General features: G+C 45.3%; 1 protein-coding gene across 7 annotated transcripts in view; it reads right to left on the bottom strand.

Annotated features, from left to right (window-relative positions):
* Positions 1-27,447, bottom strand: part of IL1RAPL2 (interleukin 1 receptor accessory protein like 2) — a 415,901-nt gene extending 388,454 nt beyond the window's left edge. Inside the window, exons 1-3 of one of the 7 annotated variants that reach the window (XM_075435782.1) lie at positions 27,375-27,447; positions 27,150-27,281; positions 8,698-8,798 (exon numbers count right to left, since the gene is read on the bottom strand). In XM_075435782.1, the coding sequence (XP_075291897.1) occupies positions 8,698-8,779 (82 nt within the window). In that variant the 5' untranslated portion in view covers positions 8,780-8,798; positions 27,150-27,281; positions 27,375-27,447. Of the gene's footprint in view, positions 1-8,697; positions 8,799-16,884; positions 16,995-18,011; positions 18,081-19,302; positions 19,328-19,909; positions 20,304-20,747; positions 20,844-27,149; positions 27,282-27,374 lie in introns of those variants that run through there. The other 6 variants (XM_075435781.1, XM_075435780.1, XM_075435783.1 and 3 more) reach the window with 6 other exon arrangements.
* Between the last annotated feature and the right edge of the window lie 411 nt (positions 27,448-27,858).

The following is a 27,858-nucleotide window of genomic DNA, read 5'->3' on the forward strand; positions in this document are numbered from 1 at the left end:
ACTGATGGCAGAGGCTGGTGGGCACAGGCAGCCTGGTCACCATGTCTCGGAAAAGCAAAGTGGTCAGGTTGGAAGCTTAACTTTTATCTAAGCCTCTGTCTTCAGTGGCGGAGCACTGTATGTTTTCATATCAGTATGTATTATAGGCACTAATCATTCTTCTTGTAGCAAAGAATCAATTGGATTTGAAAGGATTAGAGATTAATAAAGTGATAAAACGTACACTCTAGAGGGGCCACTGCAGCTCAGATCAATTTTGCTTTCAGCACATAGATAGGCAATCATTCCTGCTCTAGCAAGTTGCAACACTGCCACAACAATCTCATGCAGGTCTATGTACTGATGTTTGCACATACGTGCAGTGCACTAAAAAGAATTCCTTCCTTCTTCACAGGTCAACAACTGGAAATACTTAACTCTGCACCTCCTGAAAAGGGCAGCCTCTGATGTTTCCTTTATTATTTGTAAAAACAACTTCACCCAACTTAAATGCCACAAAAAAAACTAAAAATGCATGTTCATTCTCCTTTCTGTCCCTATTTCCCACAGTGATCCCAACATCTCCTACCTCACAATTTTACTGCTTGCCACTTTCAGTAACATTCCTGGCAAAAACAAGTAAATCAGTAAAAAAAGAAGTTTCTGATACAATGTATCACAAGGACTAGCAACTAAAAACTGAAATGCACTTCAAACAACAAGCAGGGTTCTGAAAGTAAAGTAGAAAAAGTTCTTTAAATTCAGTGGACAGAGATATTGGAATGTGTATTAATATTCATAGATAGTTCAATCTAAGGAGCCTGATTTATGTCCCTTCAACTATTTACAACAGTCTGCAAAACATGCCTTGAACATGTATTCAGGTTACAAAAACCCTTGGCCAGGAGCTGACCAAAAGCTAAGCCATTACATCACAGATTCCCCATAGCTCCTATAGGTTCATACCCCCCTAAGTTACCTCTGAGCCTCTGTGTCACCAACAGATGTCCCAAACTGAGCAGCCATTCATCTCTAGGACTAGTGAACATGCCGAGCTTGGAGGCTGTGTTCTGGGTAAGTTTATAGCTGTATTAATTACATCTATTTGAACATCAGGTAAGACGGACCTTCCAAAAATATTTTCATAAACAAGATGAAAACCAGAACATGTAGAACAGCTTTGCCGGTCCCTCAGAACAGTCAGTTTCAGAGCAAGGACACGAACCTAGGACACACACCATCTACACGAGCATCCCAGAAATACTGAAACGAATCCCAGAACGGTTGGGGTTGGAAGGGACATCTGTGGGTCATGTAGTCCAAGACCCCTGCCAAAGCAGGGTCACCTACAGCAGGCTGCACAGGACCTTGTCCAGGTGGGTCTTGAATATCTCCAGAGAAGGAGACTCCACAGCCTCCCTGGGCAGCCTGGGCCAGGGCTCCGTCACCCTCAGGGTGAAGAAGTTCTTCCTCATGTTCAGCTGGAACTTCCTCTGCTTCAGTTTGTGCCCCTTGTCCTGTCACTGGGCACCACTGGAAAGAGTCTGGCCCCATCCTCTTGACATCCACTGTTAAGATATTTATAGGCATTTCTAAGGTCTCCTCTCAGCCTTCTCTTCTACAGGCTGAACAAGCCCAGCTCCCTTAGCCTTTCCTCATAGAAGAGATGCTCCAGTCCCCTCACCATCCTCGTAGCCCTCCGCTGGACTCTCTCCAGTAGCTCCTCATCTTTCTTGAAGTGGGGAGCCCAGAACTGGACAGAGTACTCCAGATGGGGCCTCACCAGGGCAGTGTAGAGGGGAAGGAGAACCTCCCTCGACCTGCTGGTCACACTCTTCTTCATGCACCCCAGAGACCATCGGCCTGCTTGGCAACCAGGGCACACTTCTGGCTCATGGTCAACCTGTCGTCCACCAGCACTCCCTGGATCCCTCTCCACAGAGCTGCTCTCCAGCAGGTCTGCCCCAAGCCTGTACTGGTGCATGGGGTTGTTCCTCCCCAGGTGCAGGACCCTGCACTTGCCCTTGTTGAACCTCATCAGGTTCCTCTCTGCCCAACTCTCTAGCCTGTCCAGGCCTCACTGGATGACAGCACAGCCTTCTGGTGTATCCACCACTCCTCCCATTTTGGTGTCGTCAGCAAACTTGCTGAGGGTACACTCTAACTCTTCATCCAGGTCATTGATGAAGAAGCTGAACAAGACTGGGCCCAGTACTGACCCCTGAGGGACACCACTAGTTACCTGTCTCCAACTAGACTCTGCACCGCTGATGATAACCCTCTGAGTTCTGCCATTCAGCCAGTTCTCAATCCACCTCACTGACCACTCATCCAGCCCACACTTCCTGAGCTTCCCTAGGAGGATGTTATGGGAGACAGTGTCGAAAGCCTTGCTGAAGTTGAGGAGACAACACCCACTGCTCCGGTCGTGCCATTGTAGAAAGCTATCAGATTGGTCAATCATGATTTCTCCTTGGTGAATCCATGTTGACTACTCCTGATAACCTTCTTTTCCTCCACTTGCTTAATGATGACCTCCAGAATGAGCTGTCCATCATCTTTCCAGGGATGGAGGTAAGGCTGACCGGCCTGTAGTTCCCTGGGTCCTCCTTCTTGCCCCTTTTGAAGACTGGAGTGACACTGGCTTTTCTCCAGTTCTCAGGCACCTCTCTTAACATTTCTAGTTAGGATCTTAAAGAAAACAAAGCAAAGACACCTTGATATATTTGTTTTTTCATTTTAAAAGGCCCCATTTTGGGAAGGGGAAAACAAAGTATTATCCAGTTAAAGGCACAGAGCTGTAAGATTTCTCAGTCACGACAGTCTGTCTACTAGAGATTCAGATATTAGTAATAAACTCTTACTTGCTGTAGCTGTATGTAGAACAGATATCCAAACAGCTGATGATGCCCATTGCAAAAGTGGAAGATTATAGATTTTTAACTAAGAAAATGACATTTCTTTCATGCTTTTCTTATTTTCCTCTATCCCTAAAGATCCTACCTTTGTGATTTACTGCAGTTTGGAACAATTTAATTGTGTTCATTTATTTTATTCAGATACAGCTGTGGCTTCCCTTTTGGTAAAGGAGTCTAGCTTAAATATTTAAGTATCAGCTCAATATTTTATTTTTTTTAATTATACATGAGCTCATTTTAAACGAGTATAATAGCTAAAAATTTGAGTATTTAAGAAAGTTCAATATTTAAACCCTGTCAGGTGAGGTCACTAAAAAAACCCCAAACCTCCAGCAGATTATTTCCTTTCTTGTTCTTTTCTATGCATCTCGCTTCCTCCCCACAGCAAACAGAATGTCTAAATGCTGCCAGCTGTCTCCCAGATAGGCCTGTCTAGCTGCAGTGCCGCCTTCTGTCTAGAGGAGAGTAAACCAAGGCTGAGACTCCCGTAACAAGGTGCATGGACTACCCGTGCTTCACAGCTTACTTGCTGGTAGCCTCCCGAGACCTGACTGAGTGCAGGAGCCCAACTCCTCACTTCCCGCTGATCCAAACCAAACAGATGGAGAGCAGCCGTGAACCCATGAGCAGACACAACCATATGCAAAAGAGACTGTACATTCCTTCACTGATGACAGCTTGGAACAATGGTGATTCCAACTTTTTTTGTTTGTTGGAGCTGTGAATAACTCACCATCTTCTGGGGAAAGCAAGAGATCAGTGCACGCTGATTAGTGTTGCCAAGCTCCCATTTCCTCTATGCCTGCACATCATTTGCAAGAAGTAAAAGCTGAAAGCCTCTTTTGCATCATTCATATCTCAGAAACTGCGAGGGCTCGTATCCATTCATTCTACATCATGGCCAGAAGTCTGATCTTCAGGCAAATGCAATTGCAAACATAAAGCAAATGGCAACTGTGAGTGCTCATCCTGCAGCTCCCCTAGGGGCTCACTCCAGCAGGAGCAACAGACATTTAAGAGTTAAGCTCCTCTAGGATATTCCACTACAGGCACAAATCCATGAGGCACCTCTGACGTACAAACACCTCCACTTCCATGTATGTCACGGTTTTCATAGTCAAAGTGATCCGGCAACAGTACAGGAAGATTGAGCTTCACAGAAGGGAGCAGAGGGAAATCCTAGGCTAGAGTAGTGACAGCTAGTAGGAAACTGAAGGTCTCCTGAAACATCTATAGCAGGCCACAGTAAGTTGTTGCATGATATTTAAAAGGCATGACATACCAAGCCAATAGGTTTTAAACTAACGTGCTAAAGCACTACATCTCAACCGCTGCAACATCAGTGAGAAAATGGAAGACAATTTAGCTACGCCCATACACAGCAAGGCACGAGGCTAAGTGAAGCCCCCTCTCTCCCGGGCCACTGGTGACAAAGTTGGATGCAGGTGGAGGGTGACGGGGTGGGTGGGGGATCAGAGACACACTTGCTCCTCTGGCATATGACTGCCTTTTGGGTGGTCCCATGCCAAAGAGGAGGATAAGGAAGGCCACAATCCCAGAACACAACCATCTGACACACCACAGAGGAGAAGACACAAAACTCTGGCTCTGTAGCTTGGAGGACACAGCGGTGCCAGACCTGAGCCAATTAAGTCCCGTTAATCTGCAGAAAGACTACTACCAGCTCTGCAGCCAGCAGCCTTGGGAATGTCGGCCCATGCTCCTCCACACAAGGTTGGCATGCCCTCTGGAGCTCTAGCATGCTGAGACAGGGTATTTCAGCTAAGCAAATAAATACAGCAACAACAAATGGCATCAATTATTCACTAATGGAATTATGTCTAGAAAGTCAAACAGAATCTATAATCTGAAAAATCTTTTGCTTAAAAAATGCAATGATTTTTTAATTGGTTTCATATTCCCTACTATGATTATTCAAAGCACTATATACGAAGGACTTGGGAAAAGAAGTCACTTAATCAGCTTAAAAGGAAATCACCTACCAGCTGGGAACCTAGCAGCTCCCACATACTCAATTTATTTGTATAACCTCCACCTGTAAAATACCCTTTCTAGGGTATTGCTAAGGCTGCAGTCCCAGCACTAGCTGTTTGCACAGTTTTACCTCTTAAGGCAGGCAAAAAGGATGACCTGCAGCTTTCAAAAAAGCTTCTTAAGAAATGCTTGTGAAACTTCAGTCAACATTACATTCACACAGATGCTTGAGGCAAACTGTTCTGTTCCCACCACAAACAGCAATCATTACTCTGTAGACATGACAGATTTCTTCTGGAGCATCTGGAAGCTGCTGCCTGTAACGAAGAATCTGACTAGCATAATTAAATTAGCTCACCCATTTTAATTATTTTGGCACCACACCTTAAGTGAGACACAGCCAAACAAATTTGTCTTGCTACAAGTTTCTGTGCCATTTTTGCAGCATTGCAAGGTACTCTAAAACCTATCTGCAGCCCTCACATGAACTCTCGCTTGTCTTCTCCAAATGGAAATAAGGACACCTGAGTCTATAACAAAGGGCAAGTAAAGGACATGAGACAAATCTTTCAGTTCCATTTTTCCTTTCTCCTTCCATGAGGGCTCTTTCTTCACCACTCTAATTCTATGCTAGCAACTAGAGCACCACTTCATCACCTTCTGTTTGATATCTTAGATCTTCCACTCCTGACCTCTCTTCAGTGACACTCACCTGTTGTCCAGCCCCTGTGTACTGTCTGCATGTGCTGTCTGGAGTTCTCATCCTCAACCTTGTCCCCTTGGGTTTCCATTCCGTGGCTTCTACACAGTATTTTCCCACCAGCCTCTGAAGATGCCTTCCCAGTTAAACTCCTGTTCTTTTTAAGGCAACTTCAGTTTCACTAATAACGCCCTTCTGGACATTCTGCCCCCCTTTTGACTGCCTTGGTTTTAGTGATGCCTTTGCATTACCTGAAGACAACACCGCACCTTCTTGTTGCTCCACCTCCAGTCCTCTTCAGCTCAGCTCTCTCTAGATCCTCCTCCATGAACAAGATATATTCTATTACGTGATATTACACACATGCTAGTCAATTTCATAATTGCACTTGCACTTAACACTAATCACAATTCTGGCCATTCATGCAATAATTCTATGTATTGCTTGGGAAAATGCTAGTCTACATAAGTCAGCAAGCGACCGATGCTCTGATTTTGCTGGTTTATTGCCCTAGTAGCCCAAATCTGTCTTTATCATCAGTGTCAGCACTTTTCGTGCACTGCTTCACACAGCTCTACATAACTGTCCGCACAATTTCCCTTCCCCTTTTAAGGATGCTCACCAGCTTAGACATTCCCATACCAACAGCCAGCAAGACCCAAGACTATCCAGGACACTGCTGCAGAGATCCTGCCCACAGGGTGTCATTTGGGCACCCCATCCACTCCCCACCCCCCCCACTCACCTCCAGCTCTCATCTGCAGCTATAACAGTCTTCCTGCTTTCAGACATCCTGCTGTTTGCACTGCAGCTGCCCACAACCATTAAATTACCTTCCCCTTCCCACTCTCCTTTATCAAGACACAGTGAAAAAAAAAAAAAGACCCTGAACTACAGCACCAGCATGCTACAGCTACTGTCACGCCATCGAGCAACACGTTCTCATTATTTCTCCATGCATTTGCCTAGCTGCATCCATCCATCTCTCATCTTCAACTTAAACAACAATACAAATAGTTAAAGTTCAGAAGCCTCTGGAGCATCCTTCCCTTCACAACATATAACCTCTAGTGGAGCCCCAAGCAGTCCTTGGGGACAAGGACAACATATAACCTTTAGTGGAGCCCCAACAGTCCTTCAGATCTAAAGACCCCTTTCAGAAAGGGAGTTAGATTATCAATTTTGCTCCAAGTGCTGAAATCACAAAACCAGAAAGTGTATTTCACACACAATGCAGTGGAAAAAGAAATCTATAGTTTGCTCCACATAGCAACCTAAAAATCAGCATGTATGACAGAATGAATACTGAAGGTGCAAACCAACTACATGATCATGTGCTTCCAAAGAAACTATAATTTTACCTCACATGCATTTTTCCCCTTCATCTTATACTCAACATATACCGCCTCAATCAAACGAAAAAAAAAGAGAACCAGCTATTCACTAGTGGGTTACATTTAGAAATAGGCAGTCTAACATGGTAAAGCATTTTTCCCACCAGTGCTCAACCTGAATTGATACTGTCAACAGCTGTCAATAAAACAAGACATTCTGAAGAGTCAAAGAAAGCAAATTAAAAAAAAAAAAAAACACTAAAATATAATTAGAGGTAAACTACCAACTAAATGATGCTATAATCACAGGCATGTTACTTCTACTGATGTGTACTTATAAAGGAAAAGCAAAGGCCCTTCCTTGCAGCCAGGTGGTGTTGCCCGGCACCAGTGGATCAAGGCTGCTCAATTATACAGATTATGGATCTCACAGGGGTTCCCATCAAGGCCAGTAATAGCAGTTTCGAAAACCAGGAACACCATCACCCTTAGCAGAGTTTACTTCAAGCTCCACTGTAGCCACATCCTGATATCCATGACTGCTCTCACAGGGCAAACAGGGCTCAGGGCACAACAACAAAAGGCTGTAGATTATTTTGATTTTAGCAACACATATTTACATTTTCCAGCCCAGCAGAAAGAATTCAGCCTAGCATCTGGTGGTTCCCAGAGTAGCACTTCCTAGTCTAGGATGTGACATTTAATTCTTTATAATAGATGGACCAATAACTTTTCTCCTCCGTTCTCAAGAAACACAGAAATTAAAACTGGCCACACCAACTAAAGTTAGTAATTTCTGTTTATACCTGTGTTGCTAAAAGTGTTGACTGAAGACACTGAGGACAGTAAGATCAATGGAAGCCCTCACACTTCTATGTCTAGCACACAACTCATTGGAAAAAATGAGTAAGTTAACATGCAAGTTTAAAAGTGCAACATTTATCCTGCACCAGTTACCTGCCCACACACACATGGCTCTAGCAGACTAACAAGACCATGCAACACTGCAGCTAAACTACTTGTCTGCCCAAAGTCCTTCCAAACTCACAGCTTACTTGCAAATGGCAAACAGTCTCATGAAGTCATTGCCTTTGAGGGGGAAGAACTGCATGGAGTAGAAGTCACTTTAGGCTCTAATGTACATGAAACATTATCCAGATCAACGGTCTATCCTGGAAGGAGATACTCTAATGTTTCTTTGAAATGTACTGTTACTACTAGTGGGTTTCAAAAGCAAATGTAAACATAAGCAACTCCCACTCCCTCCCACTGCCAGAACAATCAGAGATTATCTACCCAGGAAAGCTCTTCCCAGTTAACCCTATATATGATCACACATATGGCTGGCATGACTTTTTGGAAGATGCCCTCCCAATGCACAAAAGATCATCCAGGCTTAAATCACTACAAACCACATCCACAGTTAAGCAAATCCCTTAGCATGAGTAAAAAATTGGATGTTAAAACAATGTCAAAGCCATTACTACCTTTGTGGATTTTCAATCAGATCAACCTTTTCTTTTTTTCTTTTTTTTATATAAAAGAAAACATAGGAACACTTTTAAATAGCTTAAAGTCACATCAACAGAACATTATAGTGAGAAAATTCATCCTGTAACATCTGGCAAGCAAACCATATTGGTTATGAGGGTTTTTTTTCCAGAAGAGAACAAGAAGTATATATGCAAAACAAAAAGTAGGCATCTGAAATGCTTGATTGCAAGAGCACTATGTCCAGATTCAAAAGTAAAAATATTTTTCTGTGACTTACCAGAATTTCTCTTTGACACCAGCTTCAAATTCATGCTGACTACAGTACAGATCACAAGAACCAAGAGAACAAGAGGCTTCATCTTTCAGTTTCTGTGACAGCTGAAATGCAAACATAGTATGAAGTCTGAATCACAGCTCTTCACTACAACAAAGCAGCAGCTACAGTTAACATTTCTCAAAGAACCATTACAGGGCAATGGCTTAATCTAGTGACTTCTGGGTTTATTTTTATGCAGAGGTAGGAAAACATAATGGTTCAAAGTAACTGTCTATGAATAATTTATCTCCAACTATCACACAAAAGGGTTTGGGTTTTTTTAAATGACACTTTGAAAATATTATTTTGCTTAAAAACACCATAAGACTTAACCGTTTATTTGAAATAATATGGGTCTAATCTGGCCAATTTTTGTATGTTATTTAAAGGGGCGACTCTGATGGTCATGATTACTTTTGTCTCATACAAACAGGCCCCATGCTTAAAAAAAAAAAAACTTTGCATCATTCACGAAAAGATAGAGTAGGTTATTCATGCAATTTCTCTTAGCAACCTTATTTTCCCACTGGTGACCTTGTAAAAGCTTCTACACTCTATTCCAGAGATTTCTCCTACAAAATGAGGTAAAGACAGGTGAACAAAATTCAGAAATCAATGAATGCAGGTCTCAGGATTCTTATTAAAAAGATAAAATTTGTCTCTCCTGTGAACTTTACTACCTACTTTATACTACATACGTTAAAACAAAAGAAAAAAAAAAACCTAGTTTAAACTTGTATTTTTAATTTTATATAATTACCGGAACTAATTCTGTCTCAAATTACCAGTACAAGGTCATTCAAGAAAACACAGCAAGAGCAAACTGAGGCCTCTTATCCGTACTCAAAAACAGGTAGAACAAATCAGAGCTCAGCAAAGCCCATCTCCCTCTATCTCTCTTTCTCTAAATTAAAGAGGGAGGGATGCTTAACTATAAGCTAGAGTCCTCAAATATATGCTTAGCTTGAAGTCACAGCCCTTTAAGTGGCTTGATATATTTAGGCTCCAGGAATTCATCTCCTTATCAGATACAGACTTTAGATCAGGACCCTTATTCTCAGATATAGAGGGCAGTCATCTAAATCAGTATTAAATTATTATAATTATTATAAAAAATCCAGCAAATATTTTATAGCAGTTCTTTTAAACAGAAACCAACAAAACTACCTGCATTAGTAGTCAAAACGAAGGCCAACAGAACAGAATCATTCCTTAAACGCTGTACCACACCTGCCTGCCCTGCTCAGAGGCACCCTCAACTTCGGGACCAGCCCCTGCAGCTCTGAACATCTGCTCAACACAACAACCAGCAAGAGGGTACATTGTCCTGCAGTTTGCTGAAAATTATTCAGTTTAATTTGAGTTTATTACATCAAATATTCTTCCCTTGTAATTTCACTACCAGCCTATTGTTGTGTGAAGAAAATGTAAGGAACCATGTATAATCTTTTACACGATGGCAATTATGCTGCTATTCAATTATTCCAAAATTACCCCTTACAACTGAAGATTTCCCCCCCTCTCACCTTACCATACTGCAAGCTATAAATAGGCAGCGGATTTTTTCCCCCACCCAATTCTATGTTCCCGTGGGCAATTTATGCCTACTGATTCCCCATAGTAACAATGCTAAAGGAGTTTTCAACAAGTAACGTGCGCTAAAGGCTGTCTGGCAGTGGTTAATGGCAGAACTAGTATTCATTCTTCTTTAACCTCTCCTTGGAGTACCAAAATCCTAAAACAAGCAAGGCCATCTTGACAAAAGAGCTTAAAAAAAAGTAATTGAACTAAATCTTTTGACAGATAATTGCAATGATGATGTTATGCTAGAATGATTTTGAAGTGTAGCTTTGCAAATTACTTTCTCCACTTTGCTCCCTTCAGCTATTACAGCTGAAGTATGCAACTCCTAGGTCTTTTTTAATGTGGGTCCCTCCATCCCCACCCCAAACAAGCTATGCTGCATTAAATACATTGAAAAATTCAAAGCAAGTTCTGCCAGCCGACATTCATGCTAGAGATAGGGAAAAATTCTTGGTTCTGTCAGTGTTGATAGGAGTTTTGCTTTTTGAAGCCCTGGCCTCACCAATGCAGTCAGCCTCTGTACCTACAAAAATCAGGAAAATACAGCAGAAAAAGGGCAAGAAACTACTCCACCACTCAGTCATTCCCAGCCTAGCCCAGAGCCTCAGCTTGTCACATCTGACACAACCTCACTGAAGCTGGCATGAAAACACACGTCAGAGTTTGAGGTGCTATCTTCACCGTCCTAGACATCCAACCTGAGGAGGGTAGCATCGGTCACACCAGTGTGACCAGTGGGTCAGCTGGTTACTGTCCTGAGACAGCAGACAGGTATAGACAAGGCTGTTCAAACTGCTATATCATAGATGATTTTTTTTAAACATACAATTTGACAAAGAACGCAAGGTACAGCAGAAGATATACTTCTCCCAGAAGAATGTCAAGCAGCCAAAAGAGAGAAGGTTGTATGCGTCTAGGACAAAGTCGCTAAATCTGCTCAGGACAAGATTTCTGGGGCTGAGCCTGCTAAGATCTCCATCGTGTCTCCCAATGGGACCAGTCTCACAACTCCCTTATCTAGGCCATCCGCTCACCTGTCAGGCAGCAGGATGGATGGACTAGAGACTCAAGAAATCCTGTGCTAGACCTGATAGCACTTCTGGAAATAAATGAGTGGGAGAGGGTCTATGATCTGATGAAGAACACAAACTATGCTAGCTTGCAGAGATATGAGATGGGATAGACCAGTCAACATTCAATACCATTTTTCTATAATGGAAGCATTTTCCTCCTAGCAGCGTTGATTTTGTTATTTGACAAACTCTCCCCTCACAGGCGCTGAGCACCATTTCCCTAAGGAGCTGCTTACTCTGATGCTGCCAGCTCCAAGCAGCTGAAAGTAGAGGCTCACAGCTGTAACAAGCACACAGTACTCTACTGGATACACCACACAAGAGGGGAACCAAGTTTAGGACCATTCCCAGAAGAGTTAAAAAGACATCTTAGTTCGTAAGGATATAGAAATACCAATTATAGTTAATTTGCCCAAGATCACTGAGAGGAGAGAAGAGACACAGAATAAAATGCTTGTTGAGAAGGCTGAAAGAATCGCTAAACAAGTTAATCCAGCCCCTGTTGTGACCTGCCAGGTTGCATTTGTATCGAGGTAAGTAAAGGGAGGTTGCTACCATCAGAGGGAGAAATGTTGGAGAAGCAAGGTGCAACAACTTGATTCTCAATCCTTCCAGTGCTAACGAGGCCACCCCTTCTCTCCTCCCAATGTTTGATGGTACAGACCACAGACTTCAGACAGCTTTCCCAGTCTCCTGTAAGCACCCAGCAACTACAAGCGGACCAGTCTGCGATGCAGCACAGATTCTGTTCTTCTAACAGAAACCCTGACTCCCACATGCTGCGTCATGCCCTTCACCTGTGTTGACAAACTTAGTTCTTTCTTCTGCGTCCTCAGAAAACAGAGCTTGGCAAATTGTGTCCCATTTTCTTCATGTATTGCTTGCTGTCCTTCCAGCACCTGCTTCAGCTCGCATAGCTTCCCAGACTTAAAAGAATTTCAAGCGACAAGGTTAGAAGAACACACTTAGAAACAAGAAGGAAACTGGAGCATCAATATTCTGCACAAAATCCAGCACTGAGATTCCCAAGGTTCTGCTTTAAATATAATTTAGTTTTTCTCTAATTTCTACCATGAGCTTTGTTTATACAGTGCTCCTTTTCAAGGGAAAGCAAGAAAAGAAATGTGGTGCATGCATGCACTCAGGCACACGTCTGCGCACAGACTGAATTTGCTGACACACCATGAGGCTCTGTAGGTTCTGGTTTCTCCACAGAAGCTGTGATGCAGAAGGTGCTCATTAAAAACAGCAGCCCTCCTCTTTAGTGGTTTCCAGTTGTCAGGTTTTGTTGCTCAGAAATCTAACAGAAATAAATTATGGTTTTCACCCCACACACAAAGGATGAAGTGGCAACAGTAATTCTTTTGTTGTCTTTACAGTACACTAGATGGTGACTTCTGTTCATTTCTTTTCAGACCATTTCCGCACTCCACTTTTTAAGGCTTTGAATTTTAACATGAACTCTCTCCCAGGTCTTCTCTTCTTTTGCTAATGCGCCACACTTTAAGCTGTTTATTACTGAAAGATTTTCAGTCTATATAGGATGCTGGATGGAGGCAATCCACAAGTCCCTTTTTGTTGATACCTCAAACACACACAAAAAATATTTAAGATCACAGACACATGCTAGTCCAAATAACGTATCTTCAGCTCAATGAGCATCAAAGAACATTTCGCCTAATTCACTGTGCATCTTCGCTATCATAACCAGCGACTTAAGTTGTCTAAAGACACAATGAATATTAATTCTACAAAGCAGTGTGCATTCAGCATTTGTCTTGCTGGATTTGAGCCTCCATTGGGCTCAGGTCCTTAACTAAATTCACATCTGGCTAATTCTCCTTGTTCAGATGAAATTCTATGCGAAATTTAAAACTGAGGTAAGCACAGAGGGAACCTGGCAGTGCTTGTGTTGTGCGAACTGAAAGCAACCAGCAATGATGAGACCACATCTATAATGTCTGGGATTATTTCTGGTTCAACAGCGTACCAGCAGCATGACACGAATACAACAAGGAAAGTGTTGTCCTAAGGAAGCAAAGGGTACTACGACTAAATACACAGAGCACCTAACAAGGTCACAACACCAATCTATAATGATTCCTCCAAGGGCTGCGTGTATGGATGCAAAAGAAAAGGAACAAACTGTAAAACTCGAAGATCTTTTGTGATGTGATGGGGGTAAACTCAGAATCTTACCAATTATTTCAGAAGAAACAAACAGCAACACCCCTTAGGTGTTAACACTGAGGTTTTGCTTGAAAGATCGTAATGCTTCCATGAAAAAGTTAAATATCTTCCAAATGGCAACCAGAGTAGATACCAAGAGCAGCATCTTAAAGCTTCAAAAGACACCTTACAGTATAACATCATCACAAAAAACAGGCTTCAGTGGCAGTCACAAAAGAAAAACACCATGGATGGTTTCCACACAATAACTTCTCCCATTAACATTTCTGGCTGCAAAGAGTAGAGGTGATTTTAGTCAAGTTAAAGTGGCAATCAGACTCAACACTGCGAGCAAACCGCAGTTGAGAGAAAACCCTGTGAGCATTATGACGAGAACCTTTTCCTGCAAGAACTTTCTGATCCAACAGCTCCCTAAAATAGTGCCCACTTATGGCAAAAAAATGAAGAGTGAGAAATGGAAAAAAACTCAAATATTCCAAATACAGAGAGATATTCCCATATCTATAGAATCAAAATGCTAACCAGAGAGGTTAGTGATGAGCATGCATTACAGGCACCCATCTAAATCCCGAGCAGCCCATCTTAACAGATTCATGAACCAAAAGAACTAGAACAACTCAGCACTGATTAGCAGACCAAGTACTATCAGCCCACACCACACGCTGACCTCGATTCCCTAAGCAACTCACTCAGAATTTGACTTCATTATATCTTCAAATTGGATTTTAAATCCCCAGTTCATACTCCTCCCTTATTGCAGCAGTCCTGCACTTGCAAACACAGAAAGCAACTGTAAGGAGGAACGAGAACAACAAAGGAACAGGAAAGTTAGCTATTATTTTTTAAGCCTCCTGCCCAGCTGCACCATCAATTATACACTGATTCAGCACTACCTTGGATTCTATAGAGAACGGCTGTTCCAGCCTTAACTTTGCAATATTCTAACTACGCATACCAGGATATATGGATATGCTTTGTCCAGTATCACAGCTTCTAAATTTGAGTAGTCCAGGCCTTTTATAGACATTCAAAGTGAAATATGTGTTGTGGGAGGAGGATTACAGCTGTACTTCAAGCCCTCATGGTTTATGAGGTCAACATAATGGATCTATTAATTTACAGCCTTTTTTTCCCCTGGAGTAGGAGCTATTAATATTCTACATATATTTACTTCTGCAGATTGTGGTTTAATCAATACAGTACTTCAGGCAACATGAAGTACCGTAGGCAATGTAGAGACTGTCAGACCCAGGGAGTTTAGGTTTATAGAGTGGGGCTTCGCCTCTTACCACTTTGCAGAAGTACTTAAAAGATTACAGAAAAGCCAGCTGGGGAGAGAAGAAAACGTGAAGATGGTCTGCACTTGGAAAGCTAAACATGTACACTAGTACTGGGGAAAGGGGAGTGATTTTAAGAATTGGCTTCAATCAGCCTAAGTCCTAGAGCTGACGCAGTTACAGCAAGACAGGTCCCGAAGCAGAGCAAGCCGCAGCAGTAATCACAGCCACCCAAGGGGAAAGAGGACCCCCAGCCACGGATCACCACGTACGCCTCCCAATGCCAAGGCGGCTGCCGGGTGCTGTCCCAGGAGGGCAGAACTCTTCTGGGCCGAGATGAACTCAGAGGCTGCTCTCTCAGACCCAGCCCAGCCAGCCTGCCTTGGGCTGCAGAGCAGCTCCACTCAGGAAAAAACGACTCTGAACCCTGCTTTTCAGCTCTCCAGGGGGAGAAAAGCAAGTTGTTGATGAGAACTCTTTGGCCTCAGAGTCACTGATAAACCCTGTAAATTCTGGAAAACCCACGGCTTCACCTGACTCCAGCTCTCCACTGACACTCAGAGCAAACACCACTGCTCAGGTCATGGCCTTTTCCTCTTGCCAGTGATCACAGGTCTCCTCTACAGAGCCTCTACCACTAAAGCAGATGACATTTCAGATTTAGAGAGATAAGTCCATTCTCACACTCACACCAATTTCAAAACTCACTCACCGCTCTTACGTCAATAAGGAAGTCTGTCCAATTCACAGCAGCCTACGCCAAAACATTATTAAGCCAAAAGATTAGACGTTTTATTTCTTTCATACTCATACCAACCTTGCTCCCCAAGCAGCTTTTGTAGGAAAGCTATTAAAAATGGAGAGAGAGACAGTTCAAAGAGGGGTCTCAATCCTGAAAGATAGCATTTCCCTCCTCTTCCCCTCACACTGCTTCTCTTGTTCCACTTCTGCTCCTCAAGGCTCATTACAGAGGTGCTCAGCAGAGAAAAGAACTAGATTTTAGACTGGGCTGCCATCTGCATGCTGAAACGTTCCCTGCTTTTATAGAGAAACTGCTTTTACAGCGTCTTAAAACAGTCCTCTTTCTGGGACCACATACAAGATGGACTGCAGTTGTTACAAGTGTCAGCTGTATTGACTTCACATCTGCTCCTACACACATTCATACCTCTGCAATATTTACACAATAACAATATTTGCACTATTCATGGCAAACCTGGTCCACATTCACCCCTGCACATTAATGAAACCAGTGCCGAGAGAACACTACTCTGCACGCAGTGTGCTTAGAATTTCATTCCTTGATCTCGTTCATGGCCACATGCCTCCCCAACTAATATATGATGTTCAAAGAAGAAAGAATTAACAGAAAAAGATGACATACCAGCTGTTACGTGTCTTATAAAATACTCTTCCACAGTTTTCCACTTAGAAAACACAGTTCCACAGAAGTGAAACGGAGCACTTTGCTGTCAGCAAAGGCAAGTTGCTTTCACTGTACTCGGCACCATCTCACAGTACCTTAAACTGATAAACACATTCTTGATGAGGAATTTTTTTCCCTCACATAATCAGAGGCTAGCCTCTACCTGTATGTATTTTGCCAGATTTGTTTGGGTGAAAATAAGAATTTAAGCAAGCAAGCAAAGAAACAAACCCCCCAGAATTTGGGAATCATGAGAAAATGCTTATAGAACATTACTTCCAGGTACTGCGTGACAACCTTGTAAACAATGAGGTTTGGTTCTGATGCAAACCCAAATCAAATTAAAGTACATATTTTATGTGCCCTGGAATTGCTCTGCAAAATAAACATCCTTGTGAATTTAACTGTTAAAGCTGTGCAAAGAGGGGTGGAAGAAATTCTTTTCCTGTAGTGCTTTTGGGGTGGAAAGGGGCTGGAAAGGAAAAGATTAGCCAAACAACCCCTGCAGAAGTTTCTAACACACAGTCTCCCTCCCACCACCTTTGTCACTGAACATAACACAGCCCTTGATCCTCCACCCATTCCAAAGGGGACTTACCTAGTTCAAGTAGCAGAAGCCGGAGGAAACCCTGACCATCAAAGCTAGCAAAAAGATTCTCATTATTTTCAGCAAGGGCAAGAGCTCTTCCCTTTGTCTTCTTTTCAAGGCTGTTCAAAAGAGGATTTATTTTTAGCTGGACACTCTGAAAAGCAAGTGGCTTCTTAAAGTGCCTCTTTATTTTGTGATACAGTTTAAATGTCCACTTCCCTTTCCAGCACTGAGGACCTCCTGATTGATAGCTCAGACTCACATTGTTTGAGGAAGGCTTAGAAACGGACAGCAGACACGGTTTCCCATACAGCCCTTTAAGGCTGCTTAATAGTTGTTCACGATTTAGCATCCCTTGATACTTTCAGCTTAAGCCTCAGCGTGAAGTGGGAGATTACTCCGAGCCCACATGTTTTGGAGAGCAGGAAAAATCCATACATTATAAAAGCTTTATTTGTACTTCTTATTGCGAATACAAATTCTCAGCCCTCTCCCTCAGACGCACAGGTCCACGCCACCAGCCCCAGCCCCCCCGGCAGCTTCCCACCTCAGCCAGCCCCCAGGCAGCAGGGGCGACTGGCTGCACAGGGCACAGACACATTCCTTGGAACTCCTCCTCTACTTCTGGTCCCGCAAGGGCACCTCAACCCAGAACACATAAAATGTGGACCAAACAGCCTCTCTCTTCCAAATGCCACATAGAAGACACTGTTCTCTGTAGCTTTAACTGGATGATTTTAGCACATACCCTCCTCTCCCCAGGAAACAGCTGCGGACCGTCAGGGAACAAATTGCTCTGCCTATGCAAACCAACCAAATCCCCTTCCAGACAGACCCCAGCCAGAGAGCCTCACCTGGATGCTGCTGTCAAGCAGCGCATCCCAAAGGGTAGAGGCCTCACATGTTGTCCCCATTTCCTCCCCCTTGCTCTCCAGCAGCCTACCCACACCTCTGCTGGGCTCCCCACACACACTGCCTCCATACACAAGCTGCCCGTCACTTCCACAGGGAACCAAAGCCCATAGATGCCCTACACCTCCAGACACACAGTCTTAAACCCTCCATGGTTTGAGCTTATCATATGGTGGTAAGGTACAACACCCATGAGATCCTGACTCCAGCAAGCTCATTCCTACCTGCCTCACTCCTCTGCAGCCTCCTCTGGGCTTAAGGCTGCGAAGTCCAGCTTCTTCTGAGGCCTCCAGCAAAACCTCCTCCTCCCTCTTCCACACACTGGCCCCTGCCTGATCAGAAGTGATCTGTACCACATGAACAGCCCTTCTGCTGAGCTCACCTGCTCCCCGTCAGCCTATGAATCCCTCCTGACCCTCTCAGGCTCTTTTTTGATCTGACTTCTGTTTGGAGAGTGGCCAGTCCCTCCCACACTGGTTTCCAACAGCTTCAGCTACTGCGCTGCTTCAAAGTGAAGCCACTAGACTGGCAGCCCTGGAGATTAAAAGGCTTTCCATTGCTCTGCTCTGTGAGATACGAAGCAGTTCAGACAAAGCTGGCTGATGCCACATATGCACAGGGGCTCCACCAATTGTGTGGCATCCATTAAAACTGACTAAAGTTGGCTAAGTGCATTAATGTAGCACACCTGGTCTTTTTTCTTACCTCTTGTTCAAGCAAATCTTCCTCCCTGTTCTCTCTCCCCTCCATTTCACTGCTAAAACATCAATCACCAAACAATCTGAAGACACACCTCCTACGAGCTTCCAGGTACTGTGAAAGTAAAAGGGTGGTCTGCAGAGAACTCTTGAGCCTCACAAACGGAACAACCAAAGCTTCATCTCTCTCTCTCTCCTGTGCCCACTTGCAGCCCAAGCAGGGGCGCAAATATAAGGGAGTCTTGCTATCAGCTAACATCCCTGCACATTCCCAACTGCCCACCGCTGCCCAGGGGCAGGCCAGAAGCGCACGCACACCCAGGCACACAGGATACATGCTTTCCGACATCCTTGGTCGCCAGCTAGCAAGCTTCAGTTCAGTAGAGGAAGGTCTTCCCTCACAAACTCAGATCTGGAGCATGCTGGAGGTGCAAGCTGCTGCCTAGCAACACAAGTGCTCTGCAGGGAGGTCGGAGCATGCCCCCCACCCTACCACTGCAAGAGGTCTCCTATGCACAGAGAAACACCACCAGAAGGATGCGATTCTTAAGCATTTCTTGGAAAGCCATCCTGCACATCACCAATTACAACCCCTGCTTAACCACACTCACCAAACCCTGAAGAGCACTGCCTGTGCCTTGGTGAACTGCCAGAAGTCTTCGCTTCTCACATTTGCTGTGCATGCGCTACACCTCACTGACTTACGGAGCCCAAAACCCCACATCCCAGCCTGCCCCTCTGTCTCCTCCTCAGCCACTTGTCTATTGCAAAGCAAGAACTTGACTCACTGTCAGAACAGCTTCCTCCCCAGACTTACCTCCTACCTCGGCTCTAGCAAGAGCGAAGCTTTTCAGCCACCGTGCCCTCCTCAAAGCTGCCCTGCTCCTACCTCTGGAGGGAAGCCCCTTTCCATGCACCACACGGGGGAGGGCAGGCACCAAGCTGCTTGTACAGCAGAGGTATCTGACAGGTATCACAGACCGACAGGCAGCTGCACGGTTTTATCCCTGCTGAGAAATAACGTCCCCTTTTAAGCACCAACAGCAAGCGTTTGGGGTGAGTGCCTCTCTCGGGCGTGAAGGCAACCACACTCGCACAACACCTGGGCACCCTGAAACCGCCCTTCCTTCCCCACTCCTGCGCAGGCAGCAGCTCACCTTGCCTTGCATCCACCTCTAACAGTTCTCTGAAAAACCTCCAAACTATGCGCACGCTGACAGTAGTATCCTAACAGTCACAAACCCCACACACGCTCTAAAAATATGAGGTTTTTAAATAATCAGGATAAAAACAAGAGCATACAAATACTCCAGAGGGGGACAAGAAAGTACCAGTTCCTTCCTGCCAGGACGGGTTTCTCCTCAAGGTACAAGCCTTTCCTCCAGGTACAGGAGCAGAGGTTGCTCAAATCACACAGACCTTACCGTAACTTTGAGAAACTGCAGCTTACAGCATTTTCCTCCAGAAACTGTAAATTCTTTGAATCTTTGCGGAGACAGCAGTCCAGGGACAAGCTCTTTAAAAACAGCCGTTCAGTCAAGCTCTTGAGAGAGGTTTCCATCGGGTTTCCACCAGACCCCAAACGAACCCAGAGAAGCCTTATTTCCACAAAACTCTGGGAGGCAGCTCACGATTTCCGAGTCGCTCAACGTTCAGGGCACTCCCGCGGTACCTCAGAGCAGCCAACACTCCAAAGAGCCAGCACCTTTTCAACAGTCTCCACCGAGCTGGAACATCCCAAAGCCCCCATCCTCGCCTGTTTCTTCTCCGCGGTCCCCGACCGTAACGCTTTTCCCGGGAAAAGCCCCAGGCGCGTTCGCGGCGCTGAACGAGAGCCCCTCGATATCAACTGTGGGGAGAAAACACTTTCGGCGGCTCCACAGCCGCAGGGCCCGATGCGGGGAGCCGCGGAGCCGAGGCGGGCGGCCCCGGCCCCGAGCAGCCGCTCTCTGCGGGACCGCCGGGCGCGGCGGGAGGAGCGGCGGCAGCGCCCGCCCGGACGGGAGCCGGAGCCGCGGGGGTCCCTGCCTGCAGCCCCGCAGGAGGGGGGAGCCCCGCGGCAGCAGCGCGGCCCCCGGGCTCCCCCAGCTCCCGGGCTGAGGGACGGGGACGGCAGCAGCCACCCCTCGGCCCCGTCCCGCGCACGGCGGGGGCGGCTCCGAGGGGACACTCGCGACACCCGAACTTTTCTTTTTCTGAGGGAATTTTAAAAAAAAAACAAAAAAAGAACTGCCGCGAGAAGCGCCGCGCAGCAGGGCTTACCTCCTGGCGGCTCCCCTCAGGTCTCCATACCGGCGCGGCGGGCAGGCTGCGGCCGTGCCCCCGCCGCGGAGGCAGTGGGAGCCGCGGCCGGCGGTACCGCTGTGCGGGGGCGGCGCGGGCCGCCCCTTCTGCGCGGAGCGCGGCCTCCCGCCGCCGCGGAGGAGGAGCGGGCGCTGCCGCCCGTCGAGCTGCGGCCGGGCGGGGGCCCGCTGCGAGGGGAGCGGAGCGGAGCGGGACGGCGCTGCCCCCCCCTCCGCCGCCGACGGCCCCGCACGCGGCAGGTGCGCCCGCCCGCCCCGCGCAGCGAGACGCCGCAGCGCCCCCTGGCGGCCGCGCCGCGCCTCTGCCCTCCCACCGCTCCGGCCCGGCTGCCCCCCCACTGCCCCCAGACCGGCACCGCCGCGGGCCCCGGGCCCGCCCCGCACCCCCGCTCTGCACCGGGCCCCGGGGGAGCAAAACGGCCCCGTGAAGCCCAGACGGGGGAAGGGGCTGTCGGCAGGGCGAGGGGCCCGCGGGCCGCGCACGGCGGCCGGCTCTCGGCGGGAGAACCCAGCCCGGTGCCCCTTCTCCCGCGCCCGCTCCTGGGCACTGCGCTGGCCTCGGCCTTGGCACCGGTTTCATTTCAGCGGAGGGAGGTACGGCTCGTCCCGGGGGTTACAGAAAGCCACTTTCAAACCCACCGCATAGTTTCGTGCCATCGTAAGCACCAGTTTAACCAGACCGCTTTGAACTGGACCGGGTGAAGTTTCTCTTCCCTAACTCCGTAACTCGCCTCGTGCCCTCTCTGGCTGCGTTTCTGCTTCTGACATGGCACGTCCATGCTTTCTACGGCTCAGCAGGGTTATTTTTAGTTTCCCTGTGCTGCTTTTTAGTCGCTTTTAAATGTCTTAGAATAGCTCCATGCAGAATATAATCTGTTCCTGCGTTTTGCTCGGATTCACAGGAGGACCCCGTCTTGTCAGGCGACTGCGATACAGGCAGAGAAATCATGAGCCCAACTTCTGCGAGCGTAAGCAACGTGACTTTACAGTGCCCTTGCTTGGACTGACCTGTGCAGTGTCACAGGGCGTGCGGTCGTCACTCGCACATGACCCCTGTGAGGCTGCACACACCGAGCGACGCGGCAGCAAGAAGCTCACAACCGAAACACGCAAGCAGCGTCCAGCCAGCGACAGGCGAACGGCCCCCTCGGGAGACCCTTGCCACAGAAGTTCACGTCCCCTCAGCATCCTCCCCCCGAGCCAGGGTGGCTGAGAGGAGCTGGGTCCTGTTCAGTCACACGTGGCCCACCTCCGCTACGCGCCAGCATCTTTGCAATTATTGATGTCAAAGCCAAGAAAACACTCGGCTCTGCTTTCAGGTCTTTATCGCGTATGCGGGACTGACACTCAGAAACATTGTCTTGCTACCTATAAACAAAGCAAATCCGAACTCAATGGCACAGAGCGGCAACAAAAGCAGCAGCATTTTTAGTCGTTTCTCTGGGTATAACCATCCTTTCAACCCTCTTTTGACTTGAGGAGGTGCTGGGGATGAGCAGCATCGGGCCGCTCTGTTCTGCGAGGGGAGGCCAAGAACGGCTCCGCACGACGACTTTGCGCAGTCCCAGCCATGGGGGGGGCTTAGGCACTCACAAGGCGTTCTCACGTACAGTAAATGAGCAAAATTATCAGAGTGCAGGAATGTGACAAAAATCAATAAACTAGCCCATTGTTACTGTCTGTGTAAATCTTTTAACTAATTAGAAAGAGTCAATATGTCGCCAGGAGACCTCGCTTCGCTGTGTGACATAGACTTCTTCACCAAGATGCTAATACCTCTGCTGCAATTTACAGCCTCTGACACTTCAGCTACTCCTTCATTTCTCCTGGCATGATTACAGTGTAAAAGTGCTATTTTTTAAATTATTTATCAAGTCGCCTAAAGTCACTTTTTAGCTGAATTAAAAGATTAAAAGCCTAGAAATAAAACATCCTATGGACTTTGAAATATACTGTTAGGTGAAGCTGTATGTAGTAATACCTTGGCTTTATATTTGAATTTTAAATGAATAGATAAAGCAGTATCATGAGACATTCTTCAGCATTCTATAATAAGTCAAAAAAACTTAATTATTATGCTACAGTCTAGGAATGTATACATTATTCATAAAAAAAGAGGGGAATATACCACTGTCTGATTTTTTTTCAAACTAATTTCCCTTATTCTGATCTCATCTCAGCCCATTGTGGAAAATAATCCATTTCACAGACAAGAGTAATATGATATACAGCTGTCAGTCTTTAGTCAGGCTCAGCAGGAATGAAGAGAGGAACGTGGCATTACTGGAGTTGAATACAGAGCTCTGCCTTCAGAGGAACTGTAGGAACAGCCTGCCACACACCAAGCCTTACACCAATTTCTGCTGTACCACTAAAGAAGTCACGAGACCTGGTTTTGCCTTTTTTTCTGACTTTCTTTTTTTAACGTATGTGTGATAAAGTAGGCTAGGGGCCCCAGCTAAGGCACCCCAGGTGCGCTGCGTGCTGTAGATGCTCACAGAAAGAACACAGAATAATGCAACTGACACCGAAAAAAATGGGCGAGGAACTATCCATTCTGTTGTACCAGTCCCCATGAGGAAGGGTTGTCCAGAGACTGATGAATTTTGGCAATGTCAAGCAGTAAGTCTGTGGAGAGCCAGGAACTGAATGCATCACCTCGAATCCCATTTAGTTCTCCAGTCCTTGAGTTGTTAAACCTCTCCATTCCTTCTGGTAACCAAACTATTCCATGATGGGGTATTCTAGGGTTTTAATCCAATGCCAGATAACTCAGTGAAAAAGACTCATTTCCACTGACTTCAGTTAGCTTTGGAAGAGTCCCCAGATACACTTTCTTGATCAATTTTAATCAATCTATGCGTGGACTCACCCAGATCCCTTACAATTAGATTGTGGCCAAACAACCTCTTCTGACTGCCACCAGCAGAGGTTGTCCTCCCAGCTGCTCTTTTCTCTCCTGCCAAGAATCGATGGATCTGCCGGTTGAGTGCCTTGCACTCTGTTCTGCTTCAGTCAAATAAGAGAGGTTTGTTTTGACTTTAAATAGCAGCAATTAAAGAGCTCCCACCTGTGCAGCTTGCTTGGCAGAGCTGGGGTACACAGTGAGCAGCTTCCAGCAGGAATAGGGTAATCTGGGGGGGCGTAAATTGCCCTAACAAACCTTAGCACTAACAGCTAGTTCCAGAAGAGGCCATTGTCCGTGGCTGTGATCAGGAGACCCCCAGTCTTGCCATGAACCTCTGCTTCTGAACCCACACGATTCTCACATCTTTCTTACCTGAATGGGAAGATGACAGGATGAGAGAATTTACAGCTGTGTAAAGTCCCATTTATTGACTTTATGTCTAGTCTTTTGTATATAGCAGCACATTCAGGTCTGATCTTTGGGAAATATGGCCACATGTGGAAACTGTGTGTGTGTATGCTCCTGCTCAGAAGAAACCCTGTGATGACCACCATAAGCAAAAGGAAAGAAGGCTGAAAGCTAAGTCCATCTCTCCAAAAACATCACCAGCCCTTCCCAGCAATTAATTTCAGCTGAATGCGATGGAAAGCTGGTAGATAACCCCATTGCAGCCAGGTGCACGCATCCAGCCTCCCCAAGACCAGGTGACACCAACAGACGTGTGGGGCTGCAAACCTGCAGATGCTGCAGAGCATCACCCACACTCATGCTGCGTCCACCATCTCCAGCCCCACCACGTCCTGCTGCACAGGACCCCGCGCTCTCCGTGGGCTGCTCTGCCAGCAGCACCCACACTGCTGGAGCAGAGAGAGGCGGAAGCCCTGATCCACATGGGTGTGAGATGCTGATGCTGCAACAGCAGAGCACGGAAGGGAGCTCATCACAGAGAGACTTGGCAGGGCTGCGTTTACACGGGACAAAAGCCAAAGCAAAGAGAGCCTGTTGCAAAAGGGATGAGGAGGACTTCAGCAGCCGGATAAGACTGGATGAAGGATTAGCTACAGGAAGGAATAAACTGACAAGGAGAGAATCCTGCCTGGCTGGTAGCAGCCATGATTCTGATCACCGCTTGTCAGGAGATAAACACAGAATTGCATAGTAATGTATTTCCAGTTCAGCTCTTCAAAGAGGGAGGTTTAATAGGGTGCCAATTCCCTTCAGTTGGAGGGACTTGCACAATACTGTCACTGCTGTTGAGTGAAGTTGCACACAGTATAAAGCAGCAATAAATGCCAAGATTTCAAAAATCATTTTGCATCTGACATTCTTCTGGGTTATTTCAAGTGAAAGATAGATGCACTATCTTCCAAGCAGTAATCTTATTTGATACCAACAACATACACATGTAGTTAAGTTTGGAATAGGGTAGTTTTCTCGCTTTTATGCTTGAAAGCTGAAGATAAAATTATTAAGTATTTTGCATGTACAGAGTGTAAGAGGAGTGACTGCTCTGCATAAGTATATGGATTGGAAAATAAGAATTCCCTTCCCCAAAGAATAACACAACAGGCTTACAGCAGAGGTAACATCTTCATGCAGTAGGCATTACATTTTTGTAACAGAGTAAAAAGATACAGCATATTGACTATTTACCTGTCTCTCTTGACTGATCAACAGCAGAAATGGAAGCACTGTTTGGGATTAATTAAAATCAGACACAAATCGTAACTTTGCCTTAATCCTGCAAACAGCTATGAGGCTTGTTAGGGAAACTGCTCAAATGGAGAGCTTTTTTTCATGTGCAGAATAGTTTGTAGAGCAGGAATGTAAAATCCGCTAACAGATAGTGGAAATATGCTTCCATTTCCCATTGAGAATTTCTCAGACAAGACTAAGACAAATGCTGCCTTTGGCTGTTTATTTCACTTTTTGGTGGGAGAACCAAATATCAGCTGGAAAAAGGCGACAGGGCAAGGGACGAGGGGTGGGGGGAAGGAGTAAAAATAATTAGCACACACAAACACACCAACTCTTGCACTGGTGCTTTCTGTCCTCTGGATGGGACATAGCTATGCAAACTATTGATCAGCAGTTCTGAGCACTAACAACACCCTAAAGCAGATCAGCCTCTCAGAATGGGAAACTCCTCCATCAGCCACTTCTTTCTCCTCCCTTCATCCCCTTTCAGTTGTGCTGCACCTACCAGCAAAACTATGGCTGGCAGAGACAGAGACACAAAAGATTAAATGCAAGTGGTGCTTCTTTTAACCTCCCGTGGGATTTACAGAAGCTAATCAAAGTTGGATTCTTTTGTATTCCACAAATCATTTTTGTTTGGCAGTAGCTAATCATAATCGCAGAAATCCCACTGCAATACAGAGTTTGGCAAACTCTTTTTGGAACAGCTCATTTGGTGTAAACTTAGATTATATTTTAACTTCAATAATAAGAAATTACTGAGAAGATGACAAGCACGATTAGTTTTAGATGCCACAAGCTGAGGGAAAAATGTTGTTACCTAAAATGGTCTCATCATATTTTGTAGCTTTGTCCTCATAAAATGCAAATTTCTGAAAGTGGATGGTTTGAAAAACCTAGTTCAAAAAGTAAAAGAAAATAAAACATAGAAATCAACAAATACTCATGTTGGTCTCCTATGTTTTTCTGTTACAGGTTTCTTTTCCCCTTTCCATTTTTGCTGGTGCTTCTACAAATGAAGAAATTAATACAGCACTTTCTTTATTTCTTTGTGTTTGTAGCAAACAATAGAAGTTTTAAAACTGGTTGTAGAAATTGTCTTATTTTGCATTTCTGTTCTGCTCAAATTATCATATTTCAGGCCATAGAACAGAGCAAATCGTAACAATGAAGGGAAGGCTACAGCAAAAGGTCTGAAACTCTGGACTGATGGCAAAAAAACGCAAATTACTTTTTTAGACAGAAGCTACACATATTTATGGTAGCTTATATTTAGTTGAATAATGGATTTTCCATGTCAGCTGGCAAAAGAGAAATAAAAATGTTGTTTCAGATGCAAATGAAATGGAGTTTCAGGGCAGGGGAGAAATGTGGTAAAAATAGTAACAATCAACCTTAAGTGTTGTTTCACATCCTTGTTCACAGATAGATAAATCACATATTAAACCTATATACCTGGATCATATTGTGAACAAGTTTCTTTTTCAAGTTGACCAGCACCATTACTAAAATGTGATGTTCAAGATTAAATTCTAGAGTCCGATTCTTTTGCTTCCCATAGAGATAAGTGGGCTTCAAGTCAAGCAGAAGCACCGGGCTAGCTTGACATGTAGAAAAGGAGAATTTCGCTGTTCCCACTTATGTCTGCACGAGGGTCCTCCCTGGCTTTGCATGCTCACATGCCAGAGAGCATAGAAAGAGGTGTACGTACATGGAATACTTTTGGCAAGAAAAAGGTACTCCCTGATTACACACCTGCACATCCACCCGTTCACCTGGCAGGCTGCTCCAGTGTGACCCATTCGAGCAGTCCTCTAATTTATCATGTCAGTAATTCATTTCTGATGTCAATATTTCAAGGTTTCTTTAAGCATCAGTGACTATATCCTGTGAATGAGATGAGGGGAAAAAAAAGTAGTCAAATGTATTAGCAGCAGTCAACAAAGCAAAGATACGCTATAATTCTTTTTCCAGCTTTACCTGCGTTTATGCCTGGTAGTAAACACTTTTCAGGACATTTGTTTTCAGGCTTTGTCATCCTCTGTTGTCCATGCATTCTAAGGCACTGAATTGCCCTCTCCCAGTACATCTGTGAAGAGAAACATTTATGGAAATAAAGGGACATGATTTAATCTCAGATTCAAAGACTAAACAGTGGCTTTAGATACAGCATTTTGGGTTTTTTTCACTATGCCTAAGCCAGTTCTGCCCTCCAAGCTGTCAGTGAGTTCATTCCCTCAACAGCAATGAGTGTTATCAAAGACAAAAAACCAAAACAAGTCAGTGGAACTGGAGCTAACAGCTTCAAAAACACCTTTGATTGCCAATGCTTTTGGCTTGTGATAACACAGTAGTACACTAAAATTGGCTTGAATTTCTATAAGGAGCTGTTTAGTGTATTTCAGACTCGAAGGTTTCTTACCTATGTAAAAATGCCAGTACTTGGAAATATCAAGCACATCAG

The sequence above is a fragment of the Opisthocomus hoazin genome, chromosome 14, assembly GCF_030867145.1.
Source record: "Opisthocomus hoazin isolate bOpiHoa1 chromosome 14, bOpiHoa1.hap1, whole genome shotgun sequence".
Classification (NCBI taxonomy): Eukaryota; Metazoa; Chordata; class Aves; order Opisthocomiformes; family Opisthocomidae; genus Opisthocomus; species Opisthocomus hoazin.